Here is a 22,340-nt window from a genome sequence, read left to right as displayed (position 1 = left end):
TCTCTCTCTATATATATATATATATATATATATATATATATATATATATATATATATATAAAGTTTGTGGGTTCTAAATAATTTTATAGCAAAAAAAAAAAAAAAATCGATATTTATTTTTACATGTAGGGGAGAAGTGTCACAATTGGCTTGGGTGGCAAGTGGTTAACAGTTAGTAAACTTTGGTGTGGTCTCATCATGCAGAACTGGGGACGTCACTGACAGACTGTGACTGAACAGGAGGGTCTTTCCTGGCAGCGTGTTTGGGAACTACAAGAAGGTGTGAGGGTTGTTACAGTGTGCGTGACGTCACCGGCTGCAGCCAATCCCGTGGCGGGGGTGTGTGGCGCTCAGAGGGAGAGCCCAGCTCCAATAGCAGGCGAGGTCGGTGTCGCTCCCTTTCAGTATCATCTGTAGGCTCGTTCACGTGTACATCCCATATGGCGTGCAGCAGAATGACTCCTATGAAGCTCGCTCTGAGAATCAGGACCCCGGCCAGGGCCGCCGTACGGCTGAGCTCCTCGGCAGTGACAGCGGCTCAGGTGAAGAGGAAGGAGGCTGCTGAGCAGACAGGGGAGAAGCCATGGCCTGTGGGCTCCCACATAGATCACATAGAGAGGTGTGAGAATGTGGGGGGCAGACCCTGTCCTGCTCTCACTATAGACTTTCACAACACACAAGAAGCCTACAGAAGTAAAAGCACGTGGGAGCTGGTGAGGAGCATGCTGGTGTTCTATCTGTGCTCTGTAGATAGCCTTGTGGACAGGAATCAGCAGGTAAGATCATAGCAATGAGCAATTTGGGGTGTGCTGCCTATAAATACTACCATACATGTTCTATCCTTCATTACTTGCTGAGGAGACACTGACAGCTTGAATCCTGCACTTAAAGGGACAGTTCACCTTTTACAGAAAAATTATAAAGGCCAATGAACACCCTCCCCGGTCCCTGCTGGATTTACCCCCATGGGTCTCGTCCTACACAGCTTGTCCAGCCATCCGGGGTTCTGAAATCTCTGCTCTGTGCAGCGCTTCCAGGACAAATCTGGGAGATGCTCTGTGATGGACCTAACCAATCAAAAACCTTCCCCAGAGGTAAGTACAATGAAACTGGGGTTGGGTTGGACAGGGTGTACACTGTTTAGTCTTCGTGCACACAGGACGTTCAAAGAAGTGTTTTTGGATTGCTGGCAGGAAAACGCTGCTTTAAAAAAAATGCGCTTTTTTTTTTTTTTTTTTCTTGTAAACCTATTTTTGAGCATCAGCGTATTTATTTTATTTTTTTTTTCATTACACCCAGCTTACATTCAACTCTACAATGTAAAAAATGCTGATAAAAGCAAGTTTATGCAAGTTTTTTGTGGTCAGAAGAGCTGCTCTTGAACGTGATTTTAGGCCGTTCACACAACAGCCCGTAAGCTCCCCTGCTGATAAACTTCAAAAGACGTGCATGGACACATAGGATAGCATAGAGGGGAGTTTAAGGGCTAATAAAAAAAAAAAAAAAAAAAAAAAAAAAAAAAAAATAAATATATATATATATATATATATATATATATATATATATATATATATATATATATATATATATATATATATATTTCAAGTGATTGTAAGGGTTTACCTTGCGGGCACTCTCCTGTGTCCTGTATTTGCATCCAGAGACATGAATGTCAGACTCGGCCCTGGCGCTCACGTCATTTTATTTGACAGCAGCGTGAGCCAATGGCTGCACTGCAATCAATCTATCCAATCAAGAGCCGGGACCTCGTGGAGAGAGGGAGAGCTTGTGTCTCCGCTAACAGAAATACAGGGCTCAGGTGAGTAAAATGGGGGGGGGGGGGGGGGGGGTGGGCCTGGGGGGACGGTCGCTGCCAGGTGTTTTCACCTTAATGCATAGGATGAAGATATATAGCGTATTCCTGCGCTACTAATGTGAATAAAATACATTTAAATTAGATAATAAATAATGGTTGCAGCAAACCACCGACAGGGGTGCAACCCCCCCCTCCCCATTAAGTGAAAAGGAAATCAATATATGGTGTTGCACTCCAAAATACTAAGTGCTAAATGTCCACGCTGATGTGTATAACACCCTAATAAATACTACAATCAAAATTTAATATTTGCATAGATAAAGTGCATATGTGCCATAAACAAATGTAGTGCTGAAGACTGCTTGCTGAAAGTAAAATCCACTAATCATGAAGTGCAAAGTGCCACAGAATGTAGAACTGTATAAGTAAATCCACACTTAATCACAGAATTAAAATCAAAAGGCTTAATCGCATTGGTATCGCATTTAATAAAGTGCATACGTGCCAAAGAGAAACACATTGCTAAAGGAGTATGCTAAAAATACACTGATAAAGTGCATAGGTGCCACACATGTGAATAAATAGAAGTGTCCAACTGAATAAATATATCCACAGTGCCAATGAAACAAACCACATATATGAATGCACACAGTGTCACTAAAGAATAAAGAGTCCGTGAATTGTATTGAAGCAGGGAAAAAAAAAAACGTAAAAAAAAAAGCATGTAAAACAAAACGGGACGTCACTTCCGGTGTCCGAGTGTTGCTCTGTATTCCTACGCGTATCGTCACTCGTCACGTGACTTCATCAGGGTATCATCAAGAATACAGAGCAACACTAGTGTGTGTGTTTGGGTTTTTTTTTTTTTTTTTTTTTGCGCTATAAACAAAAAAAGAGCAACAAAAATAAAATGCAATTTTTTTTTTACTTTTTGCTATAATAAATATCCCTAAAAAAAATAACTTTCTTCTTCCATTTAGGCCAATATACGGTTAAAAAAAAAAATGCAATTGTATTGTATATTGATTGGTTTGTGCAAAACTTCTAGCGTCTACAAAATGGGGAATAGATTTATGCATAATAGAATGCATTAAGATAAAAAAAAAAAAAAAAAAAAACTTCTGCCTTTTAGAACCACTTTAAAGAGGAAGTAAACCCTGATGGGTTTACTTCCTCTTTCATTCCCTGCAAAGGTAAAGCATAATGGACTACCATGCATCACATAGTAGCCCATTATTTGTCACTTACCTGACACAGGAGCCAGCGAAGTCGCCGCTGTCCCCTGTAGTCCGCCGCATCCATCTTGCTGGTGGCATCTCGCAGCTCCGCCGCTGTCATTCGGCAAAGCCGTCACTCCCACGTCACCTGCCACAAGTTGTGGATTGTCCACTTGCCACGTCACCTGCCACAAGTTGTGGATTGTCCACTTGCCACGTCACTTGCCACGTCACTTGCCACAAGATGTGGATTGTCCACTTTCCATGTCACCTGCCATGCCACCTGCCACAAGTTGTGGATTGTCCACTTGCCACGTCACCAGCCACATCACCTGCCACAAGTTGTGGATTTCCACTTGCCACGTGACTTGCCACATCACCTGCCATGTCACCTGTCACAAGTTGTGGATTGTCCACTTGCCACATCACTTGCCACCTGCCATGTCACTTGCCACAAGTTGTGGATTGTCCACTTGCCAAAAGTTGTGGATTGTCCACTTGCCACATCACCTGCCACGTCAGCTGCCACGTCACTTGCCACAAGATGTGGATTGTCCACTTGTCACATCACCTGCCACGTCACTTGCCACATCACCTGCCATGCCACCTGCCACAAGTTGTGGATTGTCCACTTGCCACGTCACCAGCCACATCACCTGCCACAAGTTGTGGATTGTCCACTTGCCACATCACTTTCCACGTCACCTGCCACAAGTTGTGGATTGTCCACTTGCCACGTCCCCTGCCACGTCACCTGCCACAAGTGGATTGTCCACTTGCCACATAACTTGCCACATCACCTGGCACAAGTTGTGGATTGTCCACTTGCCACGTCACATGCCAGGTCACCTGACACAAGTTGTGGATTGTCCACTTGCCACGTCACTTGCCACAAGTTGTGGATTTTCCACTTGCCACATCACCTGCCAGGTCACTTGCCGCGTCACCTGCCAGGTCACTTGCCGCGTCACCTGCCGCGTCACTTGCCGCGTCACCTGCCGCGTCACTTGCCGCGTCACCTGCCGCGTCACCTGCCGCGTCACCTGCCGCGTCACCTGCCGCGTCACCTGCCGCGTCACCTGCCGCGTCACCTGCCGCGTCACCTGCCAGGTCACTTGCCGCGTCACCTGCCACAAGTTGTGGATTGTCCACTTTCCACGTCACTCTCTTTAAACCTCGGACTCTTTAAACCTGAAGCGGGGATTCCCCTCACCCCGACTAAACAAGGGAGTAGGAAACTTGGACGCATTTGTCACACGGATCCAAGCGAATCCTTCAGTGTGATCAACTTTTCGTCCTACGCGTTATCACCAGTGGAAACTGGGGTTTTGGCGCGTGGTTTAACATTTTGCCCACAAGAAAGCTTTAATCCCTTTGGGATCATTACAGATATACAACTTTTTGCGCGCAGGCTTTTGTTAAAGAGCCTGTACACTAGGAATGCCACTGATATCAATGCCCTTGATTGCCCTAAGCTCAGTATGAGAGAATTTAAGGCCCTGAGAGATTTGACACTTCTATATGAAGAAAATAACACTCTGGACCTCATAGACCAGATAGATCTGGATATGTTATTGGATGCAACGAATGAATCCACCAACATCCCTGGGCTGACGGTCAAAAAACCTTCAGGTAAATTCTCACCTCCTAAGCTTAAATTCAAATATTGACACATTTGTTAAACAAGTATCGAGGGATATTCGCAAATTGCGATCCAGGAAATTTCACCCTGACAACCTAAATGCAGAGGAAATAAAAGCTCTTCATACGTTGACAAAGAATGTCAACATCACAATAAAACCTTCCGATAAGGGGGGTAATGTGGTCCTTATGGACAATTTAAACTATGTACGCATGTGCCAAGAGATCCTAGACAACAAAGAATGGTATAAGACCATCCCGAGTACATTAATACAGACTTTCTATAATAAATTTTACAACTTGATAGATGCAGCTCAGGGTGGTATCACAAAGGACCAACATGCCTTTATTGGAATCAAATACCCCAGGGTCGCCACCTTCTACAGTTTACCGAAGATCCATAAATGCCAATCACGACCCCCTGGTCGGCCGATCGTTTCAGGGAAAGGGGGAATAACTGAAAACCTTAGTAAAGTCATTGATTCATTCTTACAGCCATTCGTTGTGAGTATGCCCTCATATGTGAAGGACACAACGCATCTATTATAGACCATTGAGAACTATACTCTAACTGCAAATTCCATTCTAGTGGCAATCGATGTGGAGGCATTGTATAGCTCGATCCCACATGAGAAGGGGATCAAGGCCATACAAAATCTACTTCAAATAAGTGGGAGATATAAATATGAAGTTAACGAATTCATAGTGGACGGACTTGATTAAATTTTACATCACAACTTTTTCCTATTCAACGACTCCCACTACCTCCAGGTGCAGGGCGTGGCCATGGGCACTTGTTGTGCCCCGGCCTATGCCAACCTGTACCTGGGCGAGTGGGAGAAATCCCTCCTGGCTGACGGGGACCTCTTCGAATACACGCGCCACATTGTTATGTGGCGGCGGTATATCGATGATGTCCTCGTCATCTGGGAGGGATCGGAGGCTGCCCTATTGAAATTTATGTCCTGTATCAACACAAACACATATCATCTCAAGTTCACTGTGACATATGACACCCAGAGCATTACGTTCTTGGATGTCACAATAGGACGTACTCCAGACAACTTAATTTTTACCTCTCTATACCGTAAAAACACTGCGGGCAATACGGTATTGCATGCAGATAGCTTTCACCCTATGGCCTTAAAACGTTCTATACCTTACGGCCAATACCTCCGCCTCCGTAGAAACTTAAATGACAGTCTCTTTAAAGAAGAGGCACAGAAACTTCAGACCAGATTCCTTGCACGAGGGTATAGTCGTTCTTGCCTCCGCAGGGCCTATAACAAAGTTGCAGTGTTACCCCGGAGGGACCTCCTGTTTTCTAAAAGGGAACGCAGTGACCCCACTGTGGATCCACTGAGGATTACTATGCGTTTCACCAAACAACATAATATTATTTTGGATATTATCCAAAAACATTGGCCGATCTTAAGACGATCCCAAGATCGGTTGTTTGGTACCAACACGTCCTTCTATTTCTTTCAAAAGGGCCTCTTCGCTATATGATAAACTGGTACAGAGCGAATATAGGAATGCAAACAAAAGGTCCAAACACTGTTCAGTTTTTGGCTCCTTCCCTTGCAATCACTGCTCGTGTTGCAAATACGTTAGACGTGACAAGATCTTCCGTCTACCAAATGGTGTCAACTTTCGACCTACCCACTTCGTAAATTGCCAGACACGAGGCGTGGTTTACTTTTTGGAATGTGAATGTGGGGCGTATTATGTGGGCAAAACAAAACAAGAATTCCATCGTCGCATGTCTAAACATGTGTATAGTATGGAAATAGGTAACTATTACTTGCCGATTGGACGCCATGTCGTACAAGTACACAACTATAGAATGCCTAAATTTACTTTTACTGCCCTAGACCGTATACACATACCAGCCTGGGGGGGTGACTGGAATAAGACCTTATTACAACGTGAACAGAGGTGGATACACAAATTGGATGCCACCTCTTTCCCAGGTCTTAACGAATCGGTCTCCTTTGCTCCCTTCCTAAAGGGGTTCTCCTCAGGAAGGACACAATAGAGACTGGGTGTACCTGCCTCATTACTCTGTGAGCTCATTCTCCTCTATGCTCCTTTTTCTAACTCGTAAGTAAGTGTCTAGGAATATTTCCTGACCATGCCCCCCTTATAAATTGCTGATAGTCCTTAATTACTGTGATTACAACTAAACAGGGCACCATGGTACAGTACCCGCAATAGAACATCATATTTCTGTGTGATCGATAGTAACATAATTGTACAATCTTATATTTGTCTCTACATATTCATTGTAGCTATATACTTACTTTGTCTGTCCTTGAATAAAGACATGCGTTAGCATGTCGGGACATGCATGTCATATTTGTATGTGCATTAATATGAAATACATTTTTTTTTTTTTTCTTTCTGGTTAAACAAACAGCTTTCTTAGCTAATGGTGTGCTGGGATCTGTCGCCTGTCCCCTCCCCCCCCCCCTTTTTTTTTTTTTTTTTTTTTCCTTTTTCGGGCCCCCCCCCCTTTTTTCACTCATACACCCCTACCCTATTTTTTGCCCTGGGGGTTTGGGGATGTATCGGACAGTAGTGGCATATCTCCGTATTGATTTAACCTGGTTTTATGTTCATCCCTCACTATTATGGTCCCTCTGCATATTGCCTCCAATGCTCCCCCGCTTTTACGTGGAGGAGGTGGAGGGGTTGGTTGGCTTTGGCGCGACCCACCGACAAGGGTAGGAGAGACCCCTGTTTGTGCACACGCAGGGCTCTCTCCGCAGATGTCCCCCTGTATGACTGGTGCGGGCTGGTTCCGCCCAGCTACGGGGGACACGTATTTCCTTGTCGGCGGCATCCCTGGACACTTCCGGACGTGCCTCACGTTCGCCTGACCCTTCGTGCGGACGAACGTGACGCATTCGCGTCGCGCACTTGCGTCGGAAGTGACGTAGTTTCGGGGCCGTTTTACGACCTAACGGGACGCCGGGGCGGCCACACGTGGTCGACCTGTTTAGGCGACCAGGCAATAATGAGCAGTACCGGCCAATGGATGGGCGGCCATCACCTGTGATGTAATCCCGGGGCACTATATAACATAGCACATTTGGCAGTAAGTGTTAGCTCCAATTCACAAACAAGGACTCTGTTATCTTTGAATCCCTGGTTGGTAAGTTTAACTATTTCCTGGCTTGGCTAGCATGTCCCTATTGTACTTAAATAATTTTTCTCAAATCGCCTTTCAGGACAACCCCGGAGAGTGTAGCTCCACCTTGCAATCAGGAAACACATGCCCACTTTAAAAACACCTCCTCTTCCTCCATGGCTTCAGTTATTGTGTTTCCTCCTTGGAGGAAGCATGTGCCTGAACCAGGGAGAGCTACACTCTCTGCAGGGGAGTAAGGCTTACCTTTTGTTGCAGGTTGTTTCTCTTTGACCCCCAGCAGCATCTCCACGGGGAGAGGACTCCTGGAGCTCCTGGTCCCACCATCTCACGGGAGTAAGGACCCTCGGAGTGCCGGCGTCGGGTGCCCGGTGTCCGCTTGTTAGCGCAGGGAGGGCTCTGTTGCTGGCGGAGGCCGCTGCAGGTCAGCGGCATGGCTCCGTTTTCGGCGCCGGGTCCCGGGCGGCGACGGCGTCGTTCACGGTGACGCGCGGGCGCTCTGAGGGGGCGTGGCGCCGTGGTTCAGCGCCTGGAACGCAGGGGTCATGGGGCGGGTCAGGTGACCGTGTGCTTCCGCTTCCGGCCGGCCTTGATGACGCGGCGGCCGGGAAAATTTAAAATGAGAGCTGTTTGTAAAATAGCTGCCTCACTCAAACGATGGAAGAGTGCAAGCCAGCTATGGCGGAGACAGGCGCCCCCAGCACCGGTCCAGCCCAGGTACGTAAGGTGCACTGGCACCCTCTGCTTTACTGTGGGTATGTCTTTGTTTGTTCCCCCCTCTTGGGGGCCTGTCGCTGCAGGTCAGAGGTGGACTTCGCTCTGACCTTTTGCAGCCTAGTTCTGGGGTCTCACTAGTAGGTCTGTTTGGTGGTGGGTCTCTGCACTGGCTTGGTGTTAAGCAACTGGTTGTTGAGAGCTTTTAGTGAATTAAACCTGTATGTCGTTTCAGGAAAAATCACTAGGAAAAGCTAGACCAGGTCAGAGAAAATGTCCTTCTTGCAAAACCCCCCTCAGAGATTCATGGCAGAAGGCAATGTGCAGAAATTGTATCAGAGAATTGATGGAAGAGGAAACATCTCAACAATATAAGGATTTGTTTTCTTCGGTTAAAGAGCTGACAAACTCTTTGAGTTCAGTCAAGTCCATCCTGATACAAAACCCTCCCGCACAGACCGAGCCTCAGAACTTACCGCCCAGCCCCAGGGCGTCGTCATCCAGACAGGTGGAAACTGAAGAGTCTGGAGACGAAGGGGGTAGTACTCTCATCTCCTTCAGGGATTCTGAGGAGGAGGAAGAGGAAGAAGATAGCAGGGGCTCCAAATTCAAGCTATCACTAGAGGAAGTAGATGATATTTTAAAAGCAATCTACACTACTCTAGAAATTCAGGAAGAAAAAGTACAACTGTCAGTTCATGACAAAATGTACCAGGGGTTGGACGAAACAAAACGGCAAGTTTTTCCTGTCCACAGGGTCCTCTCAGACTCAGTGAGAAAGGAGTGGAAGGACCCAGAAAAAGCCCCTTTCTTCTCTAAAGCTCTCAAAAGAAGGTTTCCCTTCGAAGATAAGGACTCAGAGGTTTGGAACAAGAAACCCAGAGTCGATGCAGCTTTCTCGCAGGTATCCAGACGAACGGATCTAGCCTTTGAAGATATGGGGATCCTTAAAGACCCAATGGACAAAAAAGCTGACTCCATCCTTAAAAAAGCTTGGGATGCTGCGTCAGTCAGTCTAAAACCAGCAATGGCAGCTACGGTGGTGGCCAGGAATCTGGAATGTTGGGTAGAGAAGCTGAAGAGCCATATTGAGGCGGGGACACCCCGCAAGGATCTCTTAGAGTCCTTTCCACTGATCCTGAATGCAGTCAAATACATGGCGGATGCATCAGCAGAATCAGTTAAACTGGCCGCTAGGTCTTCGGCTCTTGTAAATTCAGCCAGGAGAGCAGTTTGGCTGAAAACATGGTATGGGGACACTGCCTCTAAGGTCAAGCTGTGTGGTCTTCCCTTCTCGGGTGACTTGCTCTTTGGTCCTGATTTAGAGTCTGTGCTGGATAGAACAGCCGATAAAAAGAAGGCTTTTCCAGTTAAGAAAAAGCAGATTGCTAAAAAGAATTTTCGTGCTTTTCAGCAGTCCCATAAAAAAGACCAGGAGCACAAGAGCAGATGGGGTTCACAGAAGGGCAAAGGCAGGGGTGGAGTCCTCTTTAGATCTCCCCCAGAGCAGTCCCCTAAGAACAAGTGACAATATCTCCCCAGTGGGGGGGAGACTGTCAGCTTTTCGCGAACAATGGGACAGGCTGTCTCCAAATCTGTTCGTGAAGAGCGTTGTCAATCAGGGGTACAGGTTGGAGTTTTCAGAACTACCCCCGAGCAGGTTTTATGTGACAACATTGCCAAGGGATCAGGAGAAGGCCTCTGCAATGAAGCTGTTGTTACAGGAGCTGATACAGCAAGAGGTTCTGATTCAAGTCCCAGTAAACCAGCAGGGCGGGGGTTTTTATTCACATATTTTTCTGGTGAAAAAACCCTCAGGGAAGTACCGTCTAATCCTGAATCTGAAATTCCTGAACAGGTTCATTCGGTACAAACATTTCAGGATGGATACAATTTTCTCCATCACAAAGCTGTTGACCCCAGAATGCTTCATGGCATCCCTGGACCTAAGGGATGCCTACCTTCATATACCAATTCATCAGGCATCGCAGCAGTTCCTGCGCCTGGCATTGAAGGTAGGGAGTTCGGTATGGCACCTCCAATTCAGGGCTCTGCCGTTCGGACTCTCGTCCTCTCCCAGGGTCTTTACGAAGATTATGGCAGAGGCTTTGGAACCCCTGAAATTGAAGGGGATTCCAGTCGTTCCTTATCTGGACGACCTTTTGTTTTTTGCAGACTCCAGGGAGCAGGCCCTAGTCAATCTCCAGAGGGCCCAGTCTCACCTCGAGGGCCTGGGATGGCTTCTAAACCTAGAGAAGTCAATCCTGACCCCCTCACAGGAAATGAAATTTCTGGGGTATACATTAAATTCGATTCTCCAGAAAGTTTTCCTGCCGTTGCAAAAACAGGAAAAGTTACAGCTAGCTGTACAGCGGATACAGAGCAACCAGACAGTCTCAGTCAGGATGGCTATGGCAGTTCTGGGCCTGCTTACGGCAGCAATCCCGGCTGTTCAGTGGGCCAGGTTCCATTCCAGACCCCTTCAGAGGGAGGTTCTGTCAAGCTGGTCCCATCAGGATCCTTTGGAAAAACAGCTAAAAATTTCGTCAAAGACGAAAAGGGCTCTTTGGTGGTGGAGAGACCAGGCAAACCTCTCAAGGGGCCTGGTGTGGACCTTTCCTGTGGACAAGCGCCTTACTACAGACGCAAGTGCCTGGGGCTGGGGAGCCCATCTGGATGGTCAGACATCTCAGGGGGTCTGGTCCAAACAGGAAGCTCAAAGATCATCCAACTGGAGGGAGTTGAAGGCGATCTTTCTGGGTTTAGTGGCATTTCAGCAGAGTTTGAGAGGTCACCATGTTCAGGTGTTGTCAGACAACACAACAGCGGTTACCTACATTATGAAGCAAGGGGGAACCAGAAGCAGGAGCTTGATGGAGCTGGCCAATCTGTTGTTAGCCTGGGCAGAACAGAACACAGCCTCACTATCGGCAGTGCATCTGAAGGGCTCTCAGAATTTGTTTGCGGACCTCCTAAGCAGGCGCAAATTGCTAGAGGCAGAATGGAGTCTGAATCAGGAAGTGTTCCTGATGATCTCCGAGGCCTGGGGGGTTCCTCAGGTAGACCTTTTTGCCAGCCAGCAGAACTCAAAGGTGGACAGATTCTTTTCTCTTCACCGAGGAGATGCAGCAATAGGGTTGGATGCATTCGCTCACCCCTGGCATTACCAGCTGTGCTATGCCTTTTCCCCCTTTCCTCTAATTCCACTAGTACTGAGGAAATTCAGGGAAGAAAGGACAGACTTAATACTAGTCACTCCTTTTTGGCCAAAAAGACCCTGGTTCGCGGGTCTTCGAAACCTAGCCTCGAAGCCCCCATGGAGGTTACCACTCAGAAAAGATCTGTTATCCCAGGGGACAGTAAGTCATCCAGAAGTGGAACTCCTGCAGCTAACCGCCTGGTTTCTGAGGAGGACCTGTTAAAGGCTAAAGGTCTCTCAGATAAAGTAGTAAAGACCCTGCTGTCCAGTAGGAAGGCAGTTACACAGGCAATTTACATGAAGGTCTGGAAAAAGTTCAACTCCTGGTGCAGTTCTAGAGAACTCAAGGTCAAGAGCACGGTGTCCGTCTTGGAGTTTCTCCATGAAGGAATGGAGAAGGGTCTCGCAGCCAGTACCCTGAAGACTCAGGTGGCTGCCTTATCAGTTTTCTTTGAAAAGACTTTATCTAAAGAAACTTTAATTTCTAGATTTTTTAGGGCTCTTGCTCGAAATAGACCAGTAGCCCTTAAAGACTTTCCCAGTTGGGATTTGTCTACAGTTTTACAGGGTCTCTCGGGAGCACCGTTTGAACCCTTACAGGAAGCTTCTTTGCAGAAGGTGGTTTTAAAAACAATCTTTTTGGTGGCCATCACCTCGGCCAGGAGAGTCAGCGAGCTCCAAGCTCTAGCTATTACAGAACCCTTCCTTAGAATTTATCAGGACAGGGTGGTACTGAGGACGGATCCAGCATTCCTACCGAAAGTATCCTCAACTTTCCATCGATCACAGGAAATAGTGTTACCTACATTCTCTGCAAGCCCAGCAAATGCAGGAGAGGAAGTTTTTCACACATTGGATGTGAGAAGATGTCTTTTACAGTTTCTGAAAGTTACTAAAGAATTTAGAAAATCAAACGCCCTCTTTGTGATATTTTCTGGATCACGCAAGGGGGAGAAAGCTTCTAAAAGTACGCTGGGTAGGTGGCTTAAGTTGGCTATAACAGAAGCCTATAAAGCAAAAGGAGAAATACCTCCCTCAGGTATTGCTGCCCACTCTACTAGATCCACGGCAGTTTCCTGGGCTGAAAGGGCCGGTGCCACGCCTGAACAAATCTGCAAGGCTGCCACTTGGTCCAGTTATTCGACATTTCTCCGGCATTACCGGTTAGATCTACTGTCTGCAGCAGATCAGGCCTTCGGCAGGAAGGTACTGCAGGCAGTAGTCCCGCCCTAGGGTAAGTTTCTCGGTTATCCTCTCCGGGGTTGTCCTGAAAGGCGATTTGAGAAAGACTCAGTTAGACTTACCGGTGACGGTATTTCTAAGAGCCTTTCAGGACAACCGTTACTTCCCTCCCTAGGTTATGCTTAGTAAATGTATTAAGTTCTACCATGGTGTTGTGCTTTCTGTGCTTTGTTTTCCAGCGTCGGAAGGCCACAATAACTGAAGCCATGGAGGAAGAGGAGGTGTTTTTAAAGTGGGCATGTGTTTCCTGATTGCAAGGTGGAGCTACACTCTCCGGGGTTGTCCTGAAAGGCTCTTAGAAATACCGTCACCGGTAAGTCTAACTGAGTCTTTTTAAACTAGCTTTTCTAACAGTAAGCTCGTTTTACTGCTCTACCTACTTTTAGATGGGGTGATTCTATGGATTAGGAGTTAATGACCGTGTCTGGTACTTTTCCCGGGATAGTTTTCCAGCAACAGTCCCTCCTTTCTCCACTCTGGGATTCTCCTGCCTAGCCTAGTAATCCAGGTAATAGTCATTACTCCTAGTATAAACATGGTTCACTACATCTGGACAGCCTAGTTGTTTTTTCTTGGCTTTATTTCAACCTTTTTTTTATTTTTATTTTTTTTATTTTTCATCGCCTGTGTTACTCTTCACGAGTCCCTCATCAGCACCTTATTGTACTTCCATTTTTATTTGTCACTAGCATATTAATGCACTTATCTTACCATTACCCCCATATCTTAGCCGTCACCTTTCAAATTCCCTCTGTCCACACATACACTCACACTTTTTACCCACATATCCTAATTCCCATGCACGCCACTCACTCACTCATTCACTCCAGTCATCCACTATTTGGATGTTATTATGTACACTATCTTAATTATATCTCACATCACGCCTTTTTCCTTTTTTACTTGAGCTGTGGTTTGTTTGTTTTGGTCTCTTTTTATTTTTTTATTTTTTGCCGTGCGGTGGTTTTGAGTTTTGCCCCCCCCCCCCCCCCCTTTTTTTTTTTTTTTTTTTTTTTTTTTTTTTTTTTCTCTCTTTCTGATGTAGATGAAGATATCTGGGGATATTCCCTTTTTATATACATATAAATCACGTGTATGATATTTTCATACCACATATGTGTGCTCATATATGAAACATATGTGTCTAATTTTGTTTATGTTGGGATTTTTATCACAGGCGTGGCTTACCATACGGGCGGGCTGCCTACATTTGCACCTACTTCCTATAATCTCTGTGGGGCGTAGGGCTTTCGTGTGACCGCTCGTGAGCCGCATCTTTGGGCCTCCGAGCCCAGCCCCTCTGCTTGATTCTGTGGCGAGATGTATGGACCACGTACCTTCTTTAATATGCGAGGGATACTGAAGCATGAACCTGGGTAAACTCCACCATTAAGCATTATAATTTACGTGAATCTTTCGGAAATACACCATTGGGTAAACCATATTAATAAACTTAAAATATTTTTAATACAAATATTGCTTGATAGATTTATTAAGTTTTATTTTGTCTCCCTACCAACAGACTATCTCTGAAGAAGACCCTAGTGGTTGAAACGCGTTAGAACTATTTTTTGCTGTTACTAACTTTATACAGTATATTTATAGTTAAGTCTGCTTAGTGTATGCCCATTGATATCACTGTATTGTTTGTATATAAGAGCTTGGCTCTATTTTCTGTTTTAAATACCTAGGTGAAGCTCATGTTTTTACCATACAATAAAATATTCTTTTATATTATTCCCGACATGCTATGTTCATTGTTTATTGCTGCCTAAAAACCCCGTTGGTGGGGGAATTTGTTCTATTTTTTCGACTTATAGGGGTGAGCAGCACCCTCCCCGCTCTTGCCAGCAGTGTGTTCTTTCTAATATCACTTTCCACGTCACTTGCCACAAGTTGTGGATTGTCCACTTGCCACCTGCCATGTCACTTGCCACAAGTTGTGGATTGTCCACTTGCCACGTCACTTGCCACCTGCCATGTCACTTGCCACAAGTTGTGGATTGTCCACTTGTAATTGCAATTGTTTAAAATATTTTTCTAATGGTTTTTCATCATTTGCAATCATTTTTGAGATTTTTAATGTAAAAAAAAAGGTCACCTTTAAAAACGCTTATAAACGAAAACGCGGTAGTGGCGTTTTGCCACGTTTTGCGTCTGAAACGTGGAAACTTTTGCGTCTGAACCCATTTTTTGGCTTCTGGAAAAACGAGGTTAAACGCAACTGCATAAAAACGGCAAAAAACGACACTGTGTGCATGGACACCTAGGATAACATTGAATGAGTTCAGGAGCAGTTGAAAAAAGTGTCCAACTGCCTCTGAACGCGCGTTTAACTGCGTCTCGTGTGCATGAGGCCTAAGGGTTTACAACCACTTTAACCACTTGCTTACTGGGCACTTAAACCCCCCTCAGTCCCAGACCAATTTTCAGCTTTCAGCGCTGATGCACTTTGAATGACAATTGCGCGGGCATACAACACTGTACCCAAATGAAATTTTTATCATTTTTTTCCCACAAATAGAGCTTTCTTTTGGTGGTATTTAGTTACAGCTCGGAGTTTTATTTTTTGCTAAACAAACAAAAAAAGATGCAAAAAAATAAAAAATCATGTTTTAATAGTTTGTTATAAAATTTTGCAAACGGGTCATTTTTTCTCCTTCATTGAAGTGCGCTGATTAGGCGGCACTGATGGCTGCATTGGTGGGCACTGATGGCTGCATTGGTGGGCACTGATGGCTGCATTGGTGGGCACTGATGGCTGCATTGGTGGGCACTGATGGCTGCATTGGTGGGCACTGATGGCTGCATTGGTGGGCACTGATGGCTGCATTGGTGGGCACTGATGGCTGCATTGGTGGGCACTGATGGCTGCATTGGTGGGCACTGATGGCTGCATTGGTGGGCACTGATGGCTGCATTGGTGGGCACTGATGGCTGCATTGGTGGGCACTGATGGCTGCATTGGTGGGCACTGGCGGCTGCATTGGTGGGCACTGGCGGCTGCATTGGTGGGCACTGGCGGCTGCATTGGTGGGCACTGGCGGCTGCATTGGTGGGCACTGGCGGCTGCATTGGTGGGCACTGGCGGCTGCATTGGTGGGCACTGATGGCTGCATTGGTGGGCACTGATGGCTGCATTGGTGGGCACTGATGGCTGCATTGGTGGGCACTGATGGCTGCATTGGTGGGCACTGATGGCTGCATTGGTGGGCACTGATGGCTGCATTGGTGGGCACTGATGGCTGCATTGGTGGGCACTGATGGCTGCATTGGTGGGCACTGATGGCTGCATTGGTGGGCACTGATGGCTGCATTGGTGGGCACTGATGGCTGCATTGGTGGGCACTGATGGCTGCATTGGTGGGCACTGATGGCTGCATTGGTGGGCACTGATGGCTGCATTGGTGGGCACTGATGGCTGCATTGGTGGGCACTGATGGCTGCATTGGTGGGCACTGATGGGCTGCACTGGTGGGCACTGATGGGCTGCACTGGTGGGCACTGATAGGCATAGTTAAGGCGGCACTAATAGGCACAGATAAGGCGGCACCGATGGGCACAGATAAGGCGGCACCGATGGGCACAGATAAGGCGGCACTGATGGGCAAAGATGGGCACAGATAAGATGGCATGGATGGGTGGCACGGATGGGTGGCACGGATGGGCACTGATAGGTACCACTGATAGACGGGACTGATGGGCACTGATAGGTGGCTCTGATAGGTGGCACTGCTGGGCACTGATGGGCGGCACTGATGGGCGGCACTGCTGGGCACTGATGGGCGGCACTGGGTCGCAGCACCTTTGAGGCAGATTGTGGGCACTGTGGGTGGCACTGTTGGTGGCACTGCTGGATGGCACTGTGGCTGGCATTGTAGGTGGCACTGTGGGCACTATGGGCACTGATGGGGGGCACTTACTTTTATTCAGGATGGCACGGCGGTGGGCAGGTGGGCACTGGCAGGGGGCAGGTGGTCAGCTGTATTGCTGGCCGTGATCGGGACTGATGTCCCGATCACGGCCGCCGGTGATCGGCTTTAGCGCGAGGAGGAATAATAGCTGATTACCGGCTCCGTTCTATCACATGATCAGCTGTCATTGGCTGACAGCTGATCACGTGATAAGGGGTCGGGATCGACCCCTTGCACGGATCGGTGATCAGGCGAGTCTCACGGACTCGCCGATCACAGAGCGCGCCGCGCGCGCCCCTCAGGGGGCGCGCAGGCCGCTCGTATCCGGGACGACGTCAATAGACGTAGTCCCGGAAATGTAGGTCCGCGCTGTTGCCGTCATTTGGCAATAGCGCGGATCTGAAGTGGTTAAATAAGTTTGAGCTTGCTAAATATGTGATTGTGAAGTTACCAGTAAAACTCTGCTGTTGGAACCACACTTTTTTTTTTATTTTTTTTTATTTTTATTTTTTTATGTTTTATTTTAAACTCCAATCAACTGCAGGCTGGGTCATTTCCCATCCCACAGCATGCCTATACAAAGTGGAGGGATGCCTTTGTCTTAATAAGGCCATTTGTCCATTTAAGGTTATTGGGATCACTGGCATACCGCCCCTTTGTTTATGTGCGCTGCGAGGAATGACTCGGCCTGCAGCTGATTGAAAGGAAAACAAAGCACCATTTTGGTGTTCAAATAGAGATGAGTTTGGAGGATGCCGGAGTGTATCTCTAGTTTAGAACCAAGTCTAGTAATTTTGTCTCCAGGCAAAAATAAAAACATTGCATTCCTCAAGTTCCCCTAAAATATGGTCATTCACAATATATTCCCTTTTCTACATTTAAAGCAGAACTACACCCGGAAGGGAAAGTTCTGCTGCTTTGCATCACCTCCTTCCCTGCCAGTGTCATTAGTACAGTGACAGTGCATATTTTTAGCATTGATCACTGTATTGGTGTCACTGGTCCCTTGTTAATACTTTTTTTTTATTTTTATTTTTTTTTTTTAAATCAGGTGTCCAATTAATCCGCCGCAATGTTGCAGTCTTGCTAAACGCTGATCGCCGCCATTACTAGTTTTTTTTAAACAAAATATCCATTTGTAGACGCTATAACTTTTATGCAAAAAGCAATATACACTTATTGGGATTTTTTTTACCAAAAATATGTAGCAGTATACATATTGGCCTAAATTGTTGAAGACTTTTTTTATTTTATTTTTTATTTTTTGGGATATGTATTATAGCAGAAAGTAAAAAATATAGATTATTATTATTTTTTTTTTATTATTTATTTAAAAGTTTTATCCTTTGTTTTGGAAATGAAAAATAAATCCCAGACATAATACAGTATATGGTTACATTGGTCCAGCTTTGAGGAATACATTAGATACATTGACTGGATTTATACATGGATGAATATATAGATTTATACACACACTAGTATGAAGGAATGGAAATGATCATAATGTTTGCAGTTACGATAAAACACAGCAGGCACAGTGACATAATGGATCATATTATATCAGTGCTCCTCGCTGCCCGGAGGGATTCATCGGAATACACGTCCCATATGTTTGGAGACTAAAACTAGGGCATTCGTGTGACGTGAAGTTTGTGAAGAAATAAAAGCCACTTTGTGATTGTGTTCTATTCCTGAACATGATAGAAACGGATGCTTTCCGCTGTGAAGTGTCAATTTTTTTTTTTTTTTCTTTCTCTTTGACGATCCCTCAAAAAAAAAAAACATTCTAAGTGGTAAAAATTAGGTGGCCTCCAGCTGATGAATATGTTTGAATTGACCTAATGAAGAAACTACATAATTTTCATGATTTATGTAAGTTTTTTTTCATTAGCACTCTTAGATACATTTACAGAGATTAAAATGCAATGCTTTTATTTTATTTTTTTCAAGCCTTTGCCTCTATTTTCACCAGATTTGCCAGTAACACACTTCCTGTCTTAAGGTGACTACATTCACTTGCTGTACTGGAGTGGCAGGATAGTCACCAGAGAATAGGAAGTGTTAGGACTACAGAACATATTTCACTCTCCCCTTCTCCATAACATGATGGATGTGTTGCTCTGTAGTCCAGAGGAGTACTGTTCAGGGCTGACATTACAGCTTTTAGTGCAACAGAAGCACTGTTGTCAGTTAACTAAAGGAAGTCTGGAGCATTGGGGGGGGGTCAGAAAAAAGGGCTCCTTCAGTAGTAAAGTTAATAGACACCAGAAGGCATCAATAGTATTTAACCCCTTCACACTTAAGGGTAAAATAAATGTTAATGCCCAAGTACAATTTTGCAACTTTGATATGTTAGCCTGTCCATACATTATACTATTTTCTTGTACAACGTTCCTTTAGATTTACCAAAACCATATCATGAGGTTAAACCTAAACACTTTAAATTTGTATTTGCACTACATAACTGAAGGTAAATATAATATATGACCAGCCCCATCAGTGGGATTTGATTTAAATAAAGTTGAATTAAATTGCAATTAATGTCATGATTTATATCCCTAGTAAAAAAAGCTTGATTTAAATCATTTTTAAAGAGCAACTGTCATCTGTTCTGTAACAGCTCCTCCTCTGACCCGCTGTTTACTCACCAACAGTCTCATTTACTTTAATGGGGTAGCTGGTGATGTGGCAGTGACACAACAAGGTGAGGGACATCGTGGCAGCACGGAAGTGGATGCCCACTAACAGGCACTGCCATGATGGATCTGAAATGACAGGTGTCCTTTTTAAATGTAAGGACTTCTTCTTGCTGGTAGTCAGGATCTTTAATATTTGCAAACAAGATTAAGATTCTTTATTTAGAATAAGCTGTCAGGTTAGTAAAACAGCGATATCGGAACCCATTTCAATAATTCAGTTTGTAGTGTACATAGATTTGAAAAACAATGGGATAAAGGAATATTCCTGAACTTTGTTTTCTCATGGTTACCGTGAAATTGTGTGAATGTATCAGTGCAGTGCATGTTATCTGTGCAGACCTCCCCTGTAAGGAAATGCCTCTGATCGGCTGCGAGGCGAGGAGAGACGATAACCTGCATTTCCTTGTTTACATGAGATCAGATGTTATTGGACACAGCTGATTATGTGGGTAAAAGGCCTCGTCATCGGCTCTTTACCAAGATCGGCGATGCGTCGTGTCCCAGGGACAAAGCACACCACTGATTGCCGTGCTGCATGCCCCCATGGGCATGCAAGCGTGGGGAGAGTGGGATGATGCCGTTGTAGAAAGAGAGAGCCACCTTGCGCCTGTCATTTGGCAATACTGTGGGCGGGAGGTGGATAAGGATAGAAGGTTATAATCTCTGTTATTTTTTTTGCCGTTGTCACATTGGGGAGATTTCCCTTCGCTTTTCCCATTGCCAAAATGGGAAATAAAAGGAAATTCCTGCAAATTAAAGTGTCTGTGAAAGCTAAGGTGTGTTAATTTTTATTTTATTTTTTTACCTTTTTAATCCATTCTCTGTATTAAGGTAAAAAAAAAAAACTTCTATTGTCAGTGCCCCCCCCCCCCCCCAATACCCAAATCTGAATTCAGTGCTGTGACAGAGTAGTTATGCTTCTCCCTCATTGGACTCAGTGGCAGCCATTGGCTCCTGCAACTGTCAATCAAATCCCAGGGGTTTTCATTCAAACCATGGCACAGCTCAGGATCGAGCCTGCATATGTACCACCATAGAAAGCAGCTTGCTGTGGTGGTACACAGAAGAGGAGGAGCCCAGAATGCCAGTGGGGGACCCCAGAAGAGGAGGATCAGGTCTGCAATGTGCAAAACCATTACAAAAAGCAGGTAAGTATAACATGTTTGTTATTTAAAAAAGAAAATTAACTTTGCAAAGAGAGGAAATTTCTTTGGGCCCTGAGGTCACCAGAATTATTGTCCACATTGGAAGATTTCCCCTGTGTTACTGTTCTGGGGACAGCTCAAAATTCAGAATTTTCTTTTACTTTCACTGATAATGGTAAACGGGACAAATTATAGAGGGTGACACTACCTAATGAGAGGTAGCAATAGAAACCTGGACTGTATTCTAATTTGTCTCCCCTCTGTCCAATACTAATTCTAGGTTTTGCCTTTAGGTATACTCTAAAAATCAACTTTCACAGAGAGCCCTTTGTGCAGTATTTTCATGGTAGTAACAGATTCACTCTTAGGGATCGCATTGCTCTGCTTTGGGAAAAAAACATGTTTATGTTGCACTTTTTGTGTACGAGTATATCAATGGAGTTGATTTACTAAAGACAAAAAGACTATGCGATTTGCAAAGGGCAGTTGCACTAGAGCTTAGTATGGGGGGGGGGGGGGGGGGGAGCTCTGCTGATTTCCATCATCCAATCATGTGCTGACAATAATACTGAGATATATATATATATATATATATATATATATATATATATATATATATATATATATATATATTTTTTTTTTTTTTTTTGCCTGCATGTGATTGGGTGCTCCTTGAAGTGAAGCCATACCTCTTTACTAATCTCTGGTGCAACTTTGCAAAGTGCAGTCTTTTTGCCTTTAGTAAATCAGCCCCAATGTTTTCTACATCATGCTAGCATTTTTGGTGGCAACACATTTCAAAATCTGTGCTTTTACTTTGCAGTAGGCCGCAATTGTTTGAATTCTGCGGGGAGTTCTGTGCAGCTAGCTGGCTGCCGAGTAGATCGTAAGAACTTGTGGGGGCACTGCAGCCAGAAAGAAGTTATCTGGATCAGGAAATTAGGCATATATAGTGTACAGTATTGCTGATCAGAGATTTATTACCCTTTTGTAGTTTGTCATTTAGGGCCCAGTCACACCTATGCACGTGTTTTTATTTTCATGGGCAGTCATGTTGGTGTACACACATATACTCACAAACATGACATGAATGGATGGAGTTTAGACGCTTGGAAGTGTCTGTTCTTTGACAAAAGTGGCAGTTTCCATTTTTTGGAAGGCACACAAGTTTGTTGTAATTATTGCATTTGAAGGATACTTCATCCTGACAGAAATGGTCTTTATTTGCAAGAATACAGGGCTTCAGATAGTTGCTAATCACAGAAATCACCATGCCATCTACCAGTCACTAAAAATGCCTTTAAAACTAAACAAAACTGTGTAAGAAAACCTTTCCTATCCTAACTGGTTTCCTTAGAACAAAATCCTGTTGGCTTTCTTGAAATACCAGAGAACTGTGTTCAGCTGATGCCCCGGAGCTGAAAGAACATGGCCAAAAACAAATATCTGCTCATTACTTTGGTTCTCTCACCAGGTGACCAGCAGTGTTGTTTTTAGAGTTGGACATACATTTACCACTGAGTAAAATTCCTAAAACTGTTCTAAGTGTTCTTAACCACTTAACAACCTGCCCATAGCCGAATGACAGCTACAGGGCAGTTG

At 45.1% G+C, this 22,340-nt stretch overlaps 1 protein-coding gene across 1 annotated transcript in view; it reads left to right on the top strand.

Annotated features, from left to right (window-relative positions):
* Nucleotides 1–379: 379 nt before the first annotated feature.
* The window catches only part of PRODH (proline dehydrogenase 1), a 255,515-nt gene continuing 233,554 nt past the window's right edge, over nucleotides 380–22,340 (top strand). The window contains exon 1 of the mRNA XM_077461427.1: nucleotides 380–776. Coding sequence (XP_077317553.1) covers nucleotides 441–776 — 336 coding nt within the window. The 5' untranslated portion in view covers nucleotides 380–440. The remainder of the gene's footprint in view (nucleotides 777–22,340) is intronic.

The sequence above is a fragment of the Lithobates pipiens genome, unplaced genomic scaffold, assembly GCF_037356315.1.
Source record: "Lithobates pipiens isolate NorthernLeopardFrog02 unplaced genomic scaffold, aLitPip1_a1.2 Scaffold_3, whole genome shotgun sequence".
NCBI classification, from domain to species: Eukaryota; Metazoa; Chordata; class Amphibia; order Anura; family Ranidae; genus Lithobates; species Lithobates pipiens.
This window is presented reverse-complemented; position numbering and strand designations above follow the sequence as displayed.